The sequence below is a fragment of the Ranitomeya variabilis genome, chromosome 3 (assembly GCF_051348905.1).
Source record: "Ranitomeya variabilis isolate aRanVar5 chromosome 3, aRanVar5.hap1, whole genome shotgun sequence".
Taxonomy (NCBI): Eukaryota; Metazoa; Chordata; class Amphibia; order Anura; family Dendrobatidae; genus Ranitomeya; species Ranitomeya variabilis.
In genome coordinates, this window is record NC_135234.1 from 218,949,720 (window position 1) to 218,965,829 (window position 16,110).

The 16,110-nt window shown below is 43.0% G+C and overlaps 1 protein-coding gene across 1 annotated transcript in view; it reads left to right on the forward strand.

Moving 5' to 3' along the window:
- Window positions 1-16,110, forward strand: part of LOC143815681 (sushi, von Willebrand factor type A, EGF and pentraxin domain-containing protein 1-like) — a 493,353-nt gene that overhangs the window by 300,880 nt on the left and 176,363 nt on the right. The window contains exons 8-9 of the mRNA XM_077295192.1: window positions 4,293-4,472; window positions 7,296-7,490. Coding sequence (XP_077151307.1) covers window positions 4,293-4,472; window positions 7,296-7,490 — 375 coding nt within the window. The remainder of the gene's footprint in view (window positions 1-4,292; window positions 4,473-7,295; window positions 7,491-16,110) is intronic.

The window sequence follows — 16,110 nt, forward strand, 5'->3', positions numbered from 1 at the left end:
ATGCAGTACTGCTGCATGTAAGTCTCTTGGGAGTGGCACACACTAGGGAATGCTGATGAGAAGACACATTTCACAACAGGGCTGGCAGTCTCTGAATAAGAGTCCCGAAAACATTGCAGAGCTGTGAACCTCTTAGGAAGTCCAGAACAACATACAGCCACTGAACACACACAAGATTAACTGAAGCAGGCTGAGCTTACGTGTCCTAAGCAGGCAGGCTGAGGCAGATGCAGAGAAACACAACACACAGCTTGTTGACGGAGCACCACTGAGAGCTGAAGAGGTTTTGCTAAAAGGGCTGAACAGGATCTCCTGGAGAGGAGCAGTCTCTTGCAGCACAGAGCAGGAATTCAAGCAGAATACATAAGCATAGACTGCAAGGCAAACTAGGGTTATAAAAACAGGGAAGGCGGATTACATGAGCAGGAGCGAGGCAGCAGACGCCATCTTGAAAAAGGGCAGTAAAGCATCAAATATAAAGAGGGAATCAGAGTCCTGACAGTCATCTACGTGCTGGGGGTGACAGATTCCCTTAAATCTTTATTTATAGTTTTCAGCTACTGAGATTCTCATGATTCGTGGCGGGCTTACATATTCATCTTTATGGCTTATGACAGGTTACTTATCCCTCAATGACCTGCCCCCTATTTTCATACTGTATATCTTATTGTTTGAAAAAAAAATTCATCATGTAGGCGGTGGCACCTACCACTGCATGGTAGGATCTATAATATCCTTATTTTAATTTTATTTAGTCACAAAAATTTCTTGAGAAAAAAAATGTTCTTAATCAAAATGGTGTCAGCGGCCACACCTGCACAGAGGCATAATTTGGAACATGATAGAGGCTACCGGTACCATTTTGATGGAAGCACGTTTTTTTTTTCTCTAACAAAATGGTGCCAGTGGCGACGCCCAGGGCCGGACTGGTCATTTGGCAATTCTGGCAAATGCCAGAAGGGCCGGTCTTGTTGTGGGCTGCCTTGTCTGCTACGTTGTTAACAGAATCAATGTTCTCAAGACACCCACACTGTTAACAGTTGTGATGGAGCACAAAGCCGGTCACCCCGTCACTTACCTCAGCATGCCGTGGGTATAATTAGAAATATTGGTCTTGTAGTAAATCTTCCTTTCCTCCATTCAGGGTAATATTAGTAATATATCCCATCTGGTTATTGGGGACGGGGACACCAGGGGCCTGTGTGATTTCAAATGCCAGGGCTGAATTTCATCCCCAGTTCGTACCTGGCGACGCCTGTGTAGTAAGATTTATCACGCTCTGAATGATGCTACTCTGCAGGGGCAGCCACCGGCACCATTTTGATTAAGATAATTTTCTTTTTTTTCCCAAGAAATTTATATGACTAAACAAAATGAATATATGGATATTATAGATCCGATCATGCTACAGTGCATGATGAATATATTATAATTTTTTTAACTATAAGATATGCAGGATACAAAATAGGGGGATCAGTGACCTGTCAGAAGCCATACACATGAATACATAAGCAGAGCATCACATGAAGACCCTTGCCTCCCCAACAGGCCGTCCCCAGAGCACGAGAATCTTATTAACTGAAAACTACAACTAAAGATTAAACAACAACCACAAGATGGATTTCATCAACCAAGATATCATTGTAATCAGTATAACAGCGCTGACCTAACACTGTCTGCAGGTTACTGTGCACAATTCTGCTGACAGGTTCACTTTAAGCAGACTGCAGTAAATGCTTGCCAATCAGTAATAGTTTACCAATTGTTGATCGTTTAGTGCCATTGGTCGGTCTGTGTTACTGTACCTCTACACAGTGTAGATACAGAATAAGTATTTACATCCAGTAACTCATCACTGTCTCGTCTGATTACAGCCTTTTTCTTTTTGTCAGACCAGTTTAATATACTAACTCTGGGACTCGGTCACTGCAGAGTTTTCCGTACTGATCACAGTGCCCCTCAAAATAAGAAAGGTCACATATATGTACATACTGTATTTACTCGAGTATAAGCCGACCCGAGTATAAGCCGAGGCACCTAATTTTGCCGCGAAAAACTGGGGAAGCTTATTGACTCGAGTATAAGCTGGATCTGCATTGTCCCCTCATCCCTGTCCTGGTATGCATGGCTCCCCTGTTCCTATCCTTGTATGCATTATGCATGGCCCCCCCCATATCTGTCTTTGTATGCATGGCTCCCTCCATTGCTGTCCTGGTATGCATGGCTCTCCTGTTCCTATCCTTTTATGCATTATGCATGGCCCCCCCATCTCTGTCTTTGTATGCATGGCTCCCCCCATCGCTGTCCTGGTATGCATGGCTCCCCCTCCTGTCCTGGTGTGCATGGCTCCTATTACAAAAAAAACAACATCCTACTCACCTCCTTGCGTACCCTGCTTACGGCTTCCAGCAGCTCTTCCTGTGCTGAGCAATCACATGGCCCCGCTCATTAAGGTAATGAATATGCACGCGTCTCCACGGCGGCTGCGGGTGTCACTGTGGGCGCTATAAGAGAAATTAATATTCATTTCTCTTTAGCAGAGAGCACAGTTACAGCTGCAGCCGCCGGCTCCTGCTTCTGTCACCTGCTGCTTCACCGCTCCCCGCCGCCAGTTTCTGGGACAATTGACTCGTGTATAAGCCGAGGGAGGCATTTTCAGCACAAAAAAATGTCCTGAAAAACTCGGCTTATACACAAGTATATACGGTATTTGTTTCCTGAATAAGAAATCACCCAGTGCCGTTCAGTATGCTGTTGAATACAGACATGAGCCACATCCTTAATATATAATTAGCTATTATGCAACTCACCATTACAAATGTAAATTGTTTATTCACGCTTGTTAACTATAATTAGCCACTTTTCCCCTGCCAAATAAAATATATAAATTAATTAACTAGTCACTGCACACTTTCCCCAGTTCATTACAAGTCACGCTCCTGCATCATCTATGTCCCACCACTGCACACCTCCCACTCCCCATTACATTATAATGACATACCACTCCAATTTCCTCAATTTATAATAATTTCCTCTCTCCCCCACCCTCAATTCACCATAATATAATTTCCTCCTCGCCCTCACTCAATTCATTATAATTCCTGCTCTCCTATCCCCAATTCATTGATCTCCTGTAGCTCCACTTCGTCTTGTGGCTGGCACACACATGTGATAGTGTCCCACAAAATGTTATAATAAGGGCAATCTCCCCGAAGCCTTGAGCAGTTACTGAGACTGCTCTCGATATAATTCACTTATGCTACTATTCCCTATGATAGAGTTGTCTTTTAGATATTTGATTACATGCTGCAATCATTGTCTTTTGCAGATAGATTTTTAAGCACATCAGTTTATTTTTCTACCAGATGACACAGATTTTAATCAAGTCAAATGGCCATTTGCACAGACCAATCTAGGTCTTATTTAGATGGGTAGATAATCAGAAAACAGGCCGACAAATACCTGACAAACAAGCAAAATGCTAGGTCGTTGGATGTCATGATTTTTAAGCCATCTTCAAAATCATCATGATAGGTGACACCCCATCCTGTGTAAAAAGTGATTATGTAAAGATGAATTAATGATGGTTATGATAGACAAAATACCAAGAAATAGATTTTCCAAACATTATGTGAAAATTCCACTCATTTCAATAGGTCACTTATCTGATAACGCTTTTTACAAAAAAAGCAATAAAAAAGATCTATATCCTCAACCCTCTTGTCCCCTCAGGGATGCATCACTTACTTGAAGTTTGCTGCAGTTTTGATAAATCAGTTTTATCTGCTGCAGATCTAGAAGTTTTTTTAATTCAGAGCTCTGTACCTTCACCATAGATTGGCAGCTTCGTGTGTACACTGTGGATAGGCAGAAAGCTGACAATCAGTTGTGGGGGTGGGGGTTATAGAGAGCTCAAGAATATAGAGGACTACATGGCAGCAAGTTTACTAGTAATAATGATATTTCCATGATACCCTCATATTCTGCAGCACTTTGAAATTCAGAGGGAACATGCACAAACAAAATATATACCTGAAAGTGAATGTCCATATTTTAACATTGTGTCTTTCTTTATTGCAATATATATCTGAATTTATTCCAGATATACAGTATATGCCAAAACTAATTGGCAGCTGCTGTGAACCCATCGTCATGTTTGTTTTAAAATGGTCAATGTCACACTAGTCAATATGTGAAAATAAGTGGTCAGCATTTGAAATGATAAATGAAATTAAAGAGAGATTGTTTCAAGATATAAGATTAATTTTTTAATTCATTTATATGTATTACAGTTTACACATGTCCTACTCTTGCACATGTTAAGAATGGGTGGTATGCTCCTGAACTGGATGAATACCTTCACAATGACACTGTAGCATATGACTGTCATGAAGGATTTCAGCTTGTCGGTCAAGCTTCAATTACCTGTGGCCATGATGGAAGATGGAAATCTAACCCACCAGAGTGCAGAGGTAAGCATTAGGGATGAGCGAATAGCTTCGGATAAGTTCTTATCCAAATAGCTATAGCGCTTCCCGAATAGCTGCATTGGGTACCCGGATACCTGGAGCATTCCCGATAATCAGCTGATCGTCGCTGCAGCTGCATGTGTCGTGGCTGTGTTACAGTCACAACACATACATGGAGAGCCCAACAAACAGGCTCTCAACTACTGGTCGAATTTTGTATAGACGATCAAGGTTGGGTTCGTCTCGGGGAGAACACTGCGCATTATCACTATAATAGTTACATAGTTACATAGTTATTAAGGTTGAAGGAAGACTTTAAGTCCATCTAGTTCAACCCATAGCCTAGCATGCCCTAACATGTTGATCCAGGGGAAGGCAAAAAAAACCCATGTGGTAAGAGTAAGCTCCACCATGGGGAAAAAAATTCCTTCCCGACCACACATATGGCAATCAGACTAGTTCCCTGGATCAATGCCTTATCAAGGAATCTAATATATGTACCCTGTAATATTATACTTTTCCAGAAAGGTATCCAGTCCCCTCTTAAATTGAAGCAATGAGTCACTCATTACAACATCATACGGCAGAGAGTTCCATAGTCTCACTGCTCTTACAGTAAAGAATCTGCGTCTGTTATTATGCTTAAACCTTTTTTCCTCCAGACGTAGAGGATGCCCCCTTGTCCCTGTCTCAGGTCTATGATTAAAAAGATCAGCAGAAAGGTCTTTGTACTGTCCCCTCATATATTTATACATTAACATAAGATCACCCCTTAGTCTTCGTTTTTCCAAACTAAATCGCCCCAAGTGTAATAACCTATCTTTGTATTGCAGACCCCCCAGTCCTCTAATAACCTTGGTCGCTCTTCTCTGCACCCGCTCCAGTTCAGCTATGTCTTTCTTATACACCGGAGACCAGAACTGTGCACAGTATTCTAAGTGTGGTCGAACTAGTGACTTGTATAGAGGTAAAATTATGTTCTCTTCATGAGCATCTATGCCTCTTTTAATGCATCCCATTATTTTATTTGCCTTTGTAGCAGCTGCCTGACACTGGCCACTGAATATGAGTTTGTCATCCACCCATACACCCAGGTCTTTTTCATTGACGGTTTTGCCCAGAGTTTTAGAGATAAGCACATAGTTATACATCTTATTACTTCTACCCAAATGCATGACCTTACATTTATCCCCATTAAAGCTCATTTGCCATTTATCAGCCCAAGCTTCTAGTTTACATAAATCAGCCTGTAATATAAAATTGTCCAAATTGTCCATAATGCAAAAATGTTAGTATTGATTCAAATTGTGTCCTTGTCATGGCCATATAAAAAACTGGTGTGCTTTATAAAATATCAGCACTCCAGGATTACTGAATTTCACTATGTCTATATGCAGCACAATACCCCCAAATGTCATAATTTCTGATGCATTTACAGGGGTCCATCTGGCAAATGATGATGTGAGATTTTGGATGAAAAATTGATGGGTATATAAATTTGTCTGGGCCACCATAAGATTTATAATATCCTCAGTGAAGTAGACTTTGAAAAAGTCAATTTCAGTGAGGCTTGTAGTGTCAAATTAGATTCCTGAGCGTCCCATGAAATCTGGAATAAGAGGCTGATCGTTTTCAGATGGTATTCCTCAGCGGCTGTCCATCCTATCCCTCCCTAAGTCTTGGAGGGTAGAATAGATGAAGGAGGAAACAGAAAGTAAGGTGCCTGTGTGAGTTGAAAAACGCAATAACAGCACTTGTGACTTGCTTTCTGGCCATGGATTATTCAATATAAGTACATTGATTTTTAGTACATTGGGTAGTGTGAGTTGGAATCTCTTTTATTTTCAGTCAGCAACCCATCCATTCCTGACAAGTGACTAGGACCGATTGCAGCTTGAAATATGTGATGGAGGTCATTTCTAATACATTCTGGGAGAGCCCATTTGATAAAAAAAATCAATCCAATCTTGTTTTGTTTGATTTGAGTAATAGCAATAGTTCTGTTGATGGCTGAAACATATGATCTATTTCTCTATTTGATGGCAGAGTTGAGAAATATAAAGACTTGTGTATTTAGTCTAATCATTTTAAAATTACTTCTATTGTTATTCCTTATAGGGGTTGTCTCTTTTCAACAATCTTTTACCTGCTCAGTTATACAAACAAACTGAACTTTACTTATCCTCCCTGTCTGAATCGGCAGAGTCACTGACGCCACTTATTGGCTACAGAATGTTGCCGAGACAATTTCTGCAGCTAATGAAAAGAGGCTGGAACCTGAGTGTCATCACTAGGCCTGGGATTGTTAAGTAAAGGTTAGTTTGTTTGTTTTTTATACACATAACTGAGCGTATCAGCAAAAGATTGTTGAAAGGGGATAACCAGTTTAACAAAACACACTCATCAACATTGAAATTTCGACACCTAGAATGAAAAGTAGTGGAATATGCAAATGATGAAAAAATAGAAACAACATTTTCAGAACATTTTAATTTATTCAATGTTGAGCTTGAGCGCCATGCGCAGAAATGCTTACACTTGGCACACCTTGGCTGCTATGATGTGCTGCTGGCAGCTCCCTTTAGAATTGCCGACCAATGACTTCCCAGAAATGCTTGATGGAAGACAAATTTGGAGACCCTGCACGCCATGGTAGCACATTTGGTCCATTCAGGCTCCTCACAGTAGCATAAGCAACATGTGACCAGACACTTTTGATACTGAAAACTGTCAAAAGTTATGCAAGAAGCTATTTGTTTTATTACTGTTTTTATATTTATATTAATATTGTTAAAAAATCAGCATTTTATTTTTTGTTTTAATCAGGAATTTGTGATGACCCGCCTGACCTTTATTATGCCCAACTGGATATCAGATCGAAAGCCATAACAACCTTTTTTGCTGGAACCACAGTACAATACAATTGCAAAAGTGGATATATTCGGAATAACATGTACAGGAATAGTATAACTTGTTTGGGAAACTTCACTTGGTCAGGAATGTCTAAAGAGTTCTGTAAACGTAAGTACTCAAGTTATTCTTCTGGTTTAAAGGGAACATGTCAGCAGGATAGTGCACGGTAACCTACACACAGTGTCAGGTTGGCGCCCTTACACTGATTAAATTGATACCTTGGTTGATGAAATCCGTGTTGTGGTTGTTGTTTTATCTTTATTTTCAGTTTTGAGTTAATGATATGCTCGTGCTCCGGGACTCTTCATGTGATGCTCTGATTAGGTGTCACCAGTATGACTTCTGACAGGTCACTTATCCCTCAGTGACCTGCCCCCTAGTTTACATAATGAATATTATATATATTAAAAAAATAAATCCCCTTCTGCAGGCAGACGCAGGTGGTGGTGCCTGCACTGCACCATGATCGCAACCATATTGTGCATTTAATTATTCTTTTTGATGGTATCTATAAATTCGTAAACTAAAAAAATCAGTTTGAAAATTGTGCCGGCTGCACCTGCGTAGTAGCAGCTATCAGAGATCCGATAGCTGCTACTGCGCAGGCGCAGACGGCACTATCTTGCTAGAGAAAAAATGCCTCTTCCAAGATGGTGCCGTTGGCGCCTGCGCAGTAGCATCTATCGGATCGGATCGCCTGTGCTGCTCCATGAATGTATCCATATTGCGCATTTAATTATTCTTTTGATGGTATCCATAAATTCCTAAACAAAAAAAATTAGTCTATGTATGGCACTGATCCCTCAGTGACCTGCCTCCTAGTTTACATAATGAATATTATACATATCTTGGAAAAAACCCTTCTGCAGGCAGGTGCCTGCGCTGCAGCCTGATCGCATCTGTAATGTGTTTATAATTAATTTCTTTGATGTTCTCCTGATATTAATAAAAAAAAAGTTGTTTGAAAATGGAGTCGGCCACACAGTAGCAGTAGCAGCAATCAGTGATCTGATAGCAGCTACTGCGCAAGCGCTGGCAGCGCTATCTTGCTGGAGAAAAAAATTCATCCTCCAAGATGTTGCTGCCGGAACCTGCGCAGTAGCAACTATCTAGCAAGGTGGCACTGCCGGCGACTGTGCAGTAGCAGCTATGGGTTCACCGATAGCTGTTAATGCACAGGCGTGGCCGGCACATGTTCAAATGGATTTTTTTAAGGAATATCAGCAAAGAAATTAATTAGAAACACATTACATATGCGATCAGGCTGCAGATCAGGCACCAATGCTGGCCCCTGCCTGCAGAAGGTTTTTTTTTTTCCCAAGCAATATGTAATATTAATTATGTAAACTAGTTGCAGGTCACTGAGAGATCAGTGACCTGTCAGTAGCCATACACATGAATACCTAATCAAAGCACACATGATGACCCCCCCCCCCACAGGGCCGCCCCGGAGCACAAGCTGTTGTGTATCCGCTTTTTGGGCTCCCCTGGTGGTTGCTAGTGGTACTGGTGACTTGTTTGCACTTTGCTGCTTCTGTTCACCTGCTTCCATCAGTGTTTGGGAGTTTCCTATTTAGCCTTGCTCTCCAGTCTTTTCCTTGCCGGTCATCATTGTAACCAGAGCCTTCGGTTGCATATTCCTGCTACTAGTCTGCTGATCAGCTAAGTGGACTTTGTCCTTTTGTTTTGTACCTTTTGTCCAGTTTGCAGTTTTGTTATTCTCTATAGCTGGAAGCTCTTGCGGGCTGAAATTGCCACTCCTGTGTCATGAGTTGACACAGGAGTCTTAAAGTAATTTCAGGATGGTTTTTGAAAGGGTTTTCAGTTGACCGTGAAGTCCTCTTTTGTATCCTTCTGCTATCTAGTAAGTGGACCTCTCTTTGCTAAATCTACTTTCATACTGTGTATGTCTTTTCCTCTTAATTCACCGTTATTACATGTGGGGGGCTGCTATCATCTTTTGTGGTATTTCCCTAGAGGTAAGCCAGGTCTGTTTCTTCCTCTACCAGGCGTAGTTAGTCCTCCGGCTGGCGCGTGGCATATAGGAAGCCGTAGGTATGCTCCCTGGCTACTGTTAGTTGTGTGGTAGATTTAGCTCACGGTCAACTCGAGTTTCCATCACCCGAGAGCTTGTTCGTTACTTATATGTTTCTTACGTTCCCTTGCCATTGGGAACCATGACAGTATGACCGGCCCGTGTTAAACTTATTGGCAGAAGAAAGGAGAGAAAAAAGAAGTCTGTAGATTTTTTTTTTTTTTTTCCTATGTTTGCTCCATAGTTGGATTAGTTGTATTTCAGCTCTAATTACAGCCTTTGCCTTTCTCTCCTTCTAATCCTTGAATGGCTCTGAGCTCACCTGTTTAAAGATGGATCCTCAGAGTTTGGCTGCAGGTTTAAATAATCTTGCTACGAAGGTTCAAAATTTACAAGATTTTGTTATGCATACTCCTATTTCTGAACCTAAAATTCCTACACCAGAGGTGTTTTCCGGAGATAGATCTCGGTTTTTGAATTTCAAATATAATTGTAAATTATTCCTTTCTCTCAGACCTCACTCCTCAGGAGATCCTGTCCAGCAGGTTAAGATTGTAATCTCTTTGCTGCGAGGTGACCCTCAAAATTGGGCATTTTCATTGGCACCAGGGGATCCTGCGTTGCTCAATGTGGATGCGTTTTTCCTGGCTTTAGGGTTGCTTTATGAGGAACCTAATTTGGAGATTCAAGCTGAAAAAGCTTTGATAGCCCTATCTCAAGGGCAAGATGAAGCGGAGATATACTGCCAAAAATTTCGTAGGTGGTCTGTGCTTACTCAGTGGAATGAGTGCGCCTTAGCGGCAAATTTCAGAGAGGGCCTTTCTGATGCCGTTAAAGATGTTATGGTCGGGTTCCCTGCACCTACAGGTCTGAATGAGTCCATGACAATGGCAATTCAGATTGATCGGCGTTTGCGGGAGCGCAAACCCGTGCACCATTTGGCGGTATCGTCTGAAGAGACGCCAGAGAAAATGCAATGTGACAGAGTTATGTCCAGAAGCGAGCGGCAGAATTATAGGCGTAAAAATGGGTTATGCTTCTATTGTGGTGATTCTGCTCATGTTATATCAGCATGCTCTAAGCGTACTAGGAAGGTTGACAAGTCCATTTCAATTGGCACTTTACAGTCCAAATTTATATTGTCTGTAACCTTGATTTGTTCATTATCAGTTATTACCGTGGATGCCTATGTGGACTCTGGCGCCGCTCTGAGTCTTATGGACTGGTCCTTTGCCAGGCGCTGTGGGTTTGATTTAGAGCCTCTGGAAGTCCCTATACCTCTGAAGGGTATTGATTCTACACCTTTGGCTTGTAATAAACCACAGTTCTGGACGCAAGTGACTATGCGTATGACTCCAGACCATCAGGAGGTGATTCGCTTCCTTGTGTTGTACAATTTACATGATGTTTTGGTGCTTGGATTACCATGGTTACAGTCTCATAACCCAGTCCTTGACTGGAAGGCTATGTCTGTGTTAAGCTGGGGATGTCGGGGGGCTCATGGGGACACTCCTATGGTGTCCATTTCATCATCTATTCCATCTGAGATTCCGGCATTTTTGTCTGATTATCGTGATATTTTTGAAGAGCCTAAGATTGGTTCACTCCCTCCTCACAGGGATTGTGATTGCGCCATAGATCTGATTCCTGGCAGTAAATTTCCAAAGGGTCGTTTGTTTAACCTATCTGTACCTGAACATGCTGCTATGCGCGAGTATATTAAGGAGTCCCTGGAAAAGGGACACATTTGTCCTTCTTCATCTCCTTTAGGAGCTGGTTTTTTCTTTGTCTCTAAAAAGGATGGCTCTCTGAGGCCTTGTATTGATTATCGCCTCCTGAATAAAATTACAGTCAAATATCAGTATCCGTTGCCTTTGCTGACTGATTTGTTTGCTCGCATAAGGGGGGCTAAGTGGTTCTCTAAGATTGATCTTCGTGGGGCGTATAATTTGGTGCGAATTAAGAAGGGGGATGAGTGGAAGACCGCATTTAATACGCCTGAGGGCCATTTTGAGTATTTGGTAATGCCTTTCGGCCTTTCTAATGCACCTTCTGTCTTTCAGTCCTTAATGCATGATATTTTCCGTGAATATTTGGATAAATTTATGATTGTGTACTTGGATGATATTTTGATTTTTTCTGATGACTGGGAGTCTCATGTTCAGCAGGTCAGGAGGGTTTTTCAGGTTTTGCGGGAGAATTCTTTGTGTGTAAAGGGTTCAAAGTGTGTTTTTGGGGTTCAAAAAATTTCATTTTTGGGGTATATTTTTTCCCCTTCTTCTATTGAGATGGACCCTGTCAAGGTTCGGGCTATTTACGACTGGACGCAGCCTACTTCTCTGAAGAGTCTCCAGAAATTCTTGGGCTTTGCTAATTTTTATCGTCGATTTATAGCTGGTTTTTCTGGCGTTGCTAAACCTCTGACGGATTTGACTAAAAAGGGTGCTGATGTTGCCAATTGGCCCCCTGCTGCCGTGGAGGCCTTTCGGGAGCTTAAGCGCCGCTTTTTGTCTGCCCCTGTGTTGCGCCAGCCTGATGTTTCTCTTCCCTTTCAGGTTGAGGTTGATGCTTCCGAGATCGGAGCGGGGGCGGTTTTGTCGCAGAAAAGTTCCGACTGCTCAGTGATGAGACCTTGTGCGTTCTTTTCGCGAAAATTTTCGGCCGCCGAGCGAAACTATGATGTTGGTAATCGGGAGCTTTTGGCCATGAAGTGGGCATTTGAGGAGTGGTGTCATTGGCTTGAGGGTGCCAGACATCAGGTGGTAGTTTTGACTGATCACAAGAATTTAATTTATTTGGAGTCTGCCAGGCGCCTGAATCCTAGACAGGCACGTTGGTCGTTGTTCTTTTCCCGGTTTAATTTTGTGGTCTCGTACTTACCGGGTTCTAGGAATGTGAAAGCAGATGCTCTTTCTAGGAGTTTTGAGCCTGACTCTCCTGGGAATTCTGAACCTGCTGGTGTCCTTAAGGATGGAGTGGTTTTGTCTGCTGTCTCTCCAGATTTGCGACGTGCTTTGCAAGAATTTCAGGCGGATAGACCTGATCGTTGTCCGTCTGGTAGACTGTTTGTTCCTGACGAGTGGACCACTAGAGTCATCTCGGAAGTTTATTCTTCTACTCTGGCAGGTCATCCGGGAATTTTTGGCACCAGAGATTTGGTGGCTAGATCCTTCTGGTGGCCTTCCCTGTCTCGAGATGTGCGTGTTTTTGTGCAGTCTTGCGATGTGTGTGCTCGGGCCAAGCCTTGTTGTTCTAGGGCTAGTGGGTTGTTGTTGCCCTTGTCTATTCCGAAGAGGCCTTGGACGCACATCTCTATGGACTTTATCTCGGATCTCCATGTTTCTCAGAAGATGTCTGTCATCTGGGTGGTGTGTGACCGTTTTTCTAAAATGGTTCATTTGGTGCCATTGCCTAAGTTGCCTTCCTCATCTGAGTTGGTCCCTCTGTTTTTTCAAAATGTGGTTCGCTTGCATGGTATTCCGGAAAACATCGTTTCTGACAGGGGTACCCAGTTCGTGTCTAGATTTTGGCGGGCAGTCTGTGCCAGGTTGGGCATTGATTTGTCCTTTCCGTCTGCATTCCATCCTCAGACCAATGGCCAGACGGAGCGAACTAATCAAACTTTGGAGACTTATTTGAGGTGTTTTGTGTCTGCGGATCAGGATGATTGGGTTGCCTTTCTGCCGTTGGCGGAGTTTGCTCTTAATAATCGGGCTAGTTCTGCCACTTTGGTTTCTCCTTTCTTTTGCAATTCAGGGTTTCATCCGCGTTTTTCATCTGGTCAGGTTGAATCTTCGGATTGTCCTGGAGTGGATGCGGTGGTGGATCGGTTGCATCGGATTTGGGGACAAGTGGTGGATAATTTGGAATTGTCCCAGGAGAGGACTCAGCAGTTTGCTAACCGTCGTCGTCATGTTGGTCCCCACCTTCGCGTTGGGGACTTGGTGTGGTTGTCTTCCCGTTTTGTCCCTATGAGGGTTTCTTCTCCCAAATTTAAGCCTCGGTTCATCGGTCCTTATAGGATTTTGGAGATTCTTAACCCTGTTTCCTTTCGTTTGGACCTCCCGGCAACTTTCGCTATCCATAATGTGTTCCATCGGTCGTTGTTGCGGAGATATGAGGTACCGGTGGTTCCTTCTACTGAACCTCCTGCTCCTGTGCTGGTGGAGGGTGAATTGGAGTACGTCGTAGAGAAGATCTTGGACTCCCGTATTTCCAGACGGAGACTTCAATATCTGGTTAAATGGAAAGGCTATGGTCAGGAAGATAATTCTTGGGTAACTGCCTCTGATGTTCATGCCTCGGATTTGGTTCGTGCCTTTCATAGGGCTCATCCAGATCGCCCTGGCGGTTCTTGTGAGGGTTCGGTGCCCCCTCCTTAAGGGGAGGGTACTGTTGTGTATCCGCTTTTTGGGCTCCCCTGGTGGTTGCTGGTGGTACTGGTGACTTGTTTGCACTTTGCTGCTTCTGTTCACCTGCTTCCATCAGTGTTTGGGAGTTTCCTATTTAGCCTTGCTCTCCAGTCTTTTCCTTGCCGGTCATCATTGTAACCAGAGCCTTCGGTTGCATGTTCCTGCTACTAGTCTGCTGATCAGCTAAGTGGACTTTGTCCTTTTGTTTTGTACCTTTTGTCCAGTTTGCAGTTTTGTTATTCTCTGTAGCTGGAAGCTCTAGCGGGCTGAAATTGCCACTCCTGTGTCATGAGTTGACACAGGAGTCTTAAAGTAATTTCAGGATGGTTTTTGAAAGGGTTTTCAGTTGACCGTGAAGTCCTCTTTTGTATCCTTCTGCTATCTAGTAAGTGGACCTCTCTTTGCTAAATCTACTTTCATACTGTGTATGTCTTTTCCTCTTAATTCACCGTTATTACATGTGGGGGGCTGCTATCATCTTTTGTGGTATTTCCCTAGAGGTAAGCCAGGTCTGTTTCTTCCTCTACCAGGCGTAGTTAGTCCTCCGGCTGGCGCGTGGCATATAGGAAGCCGTAGGTATGCTCCCTGGCTACTGTTAGTTGTGTGGTATATTTAGCTCACGTTCAACTCGAGTTTCCATCACCCGAGAGCTCGTTCGTTACTTATATGTTTCTTACGTTCCCTTGCCATTGGGAACCATGACAACAAGCATATTATTAACTCAAAACTGAAAATAAAAATTAAACAACAACCACAAGACGGATTTCATCAACCTAGGTATCATTTTAATCAGAATAACTGCACCAACCTGACAGTTTCTGTAGGTTACTGTGCATAATCCTGCTGACAAGTACCCTCTAAAAGTAGAAATGAGCAAACCTTTTAAGGTTTGGTTCGATTTGCCGAACACGTAGACGTTAGCCGAGCATATTTGCCGAACGTACCCGAACGCCATTAAATTCAATGGAAGGAGAAACCAAATGTATACATAATACTTTAAAGGGTGACAAAAAGCTTCCCAAACAGCTTAAATTAGGGGCAGACACCATAAAAAGTGGCATCAATTGACCCACAGTAGAAATTTGCAGATGGTGCAGCAGTCAGCCATGGACAATGCATGAGGTAACAGGGTCTGGCCCAGCATTTACAGCTTTCAACTGAAGTTTCAATGAGGACCTATTGGTTAAGGGAGCAGTGTAAGCCTTCTTAGCTGGGAACCCTGATAGCTCAGGCAACACCTCCAATTTTTTTTCCAACCACACTCAGATGGTACAAAGACCAAACTTGGAGTCTCCAAATTTCAAAAAAACATTGTCACACATCACTAAAGTAGCATCAAATTCCACATAGTAGAATCAGTATAATAGGCCTCTGATACACCTTCCACTACAGGCAACCCACCAGATGGAGGCCCATCTTGGATTCTCCATGTTTCAAAATATATGTTTATAACATCAGCAGCTGTAGCAACAGGAGGCACAGAAGCCACCACAAAGGTGGCACAGACTGCAATAATGCGAGATCAATGCATGACACTAAAAACTACACCATCGCCTAGTCCGCACAGTCTGTAACTGGGGTGAAAATGTCATTGGAGATCCATGACTTGTTCATTTTGTTGAAAGTTAGGCGGTCTACACTTTCTGGGAATAGCTGGATGGGCTTATCCATCAGGACGCCACCAACAGTGCTGAAGACACGTTCTGAGAGAACGCTGGCTGACGGGCATGCCAAAACCTAAAAGGTGTGAAAGTCGAGCACGGGCCACTCTTCCATTTTTGAAGACCAAAATTCAAAAGTGTCCAAACCCCCCTGATGGCATTGATATTGAGCTCCAGATACTCCTGAACCATTCTCTCCAGTCGTTCACAACGTGTCAGACTTGTACTCTGTTCTGGTGGTGCATGGGCTGGTGTAAAAAAAGTGTGAAACAACTCACTGAAATTGCTTATGCCACTTGCACTGCTGCTGCTGCTAATGTTTTTGCGATGATGCCTTGACATTCAGGGATTGGTTGTCTAGAACTGGGATGCACACTGTGTGCCTCACTGCTGTCTTGGGGAAAACCACTCTTAAGATTGTCTACAAGCGTGGTTCGAAATTCCAGCAAACACACGTCCCTTTCCAGTGGGGGGAAGCATCTGGCTAAATTCACTATTGTACCATGGATTTAACAGTGTGGCAACCCAGTAGTAATCACTATTTCTAACTCAAAGAATACAGGCATCATGTTGAAGATAGTGCAGCAAGAGGGTGCTCAGGTGTCGGGCGCTTGCAAGAA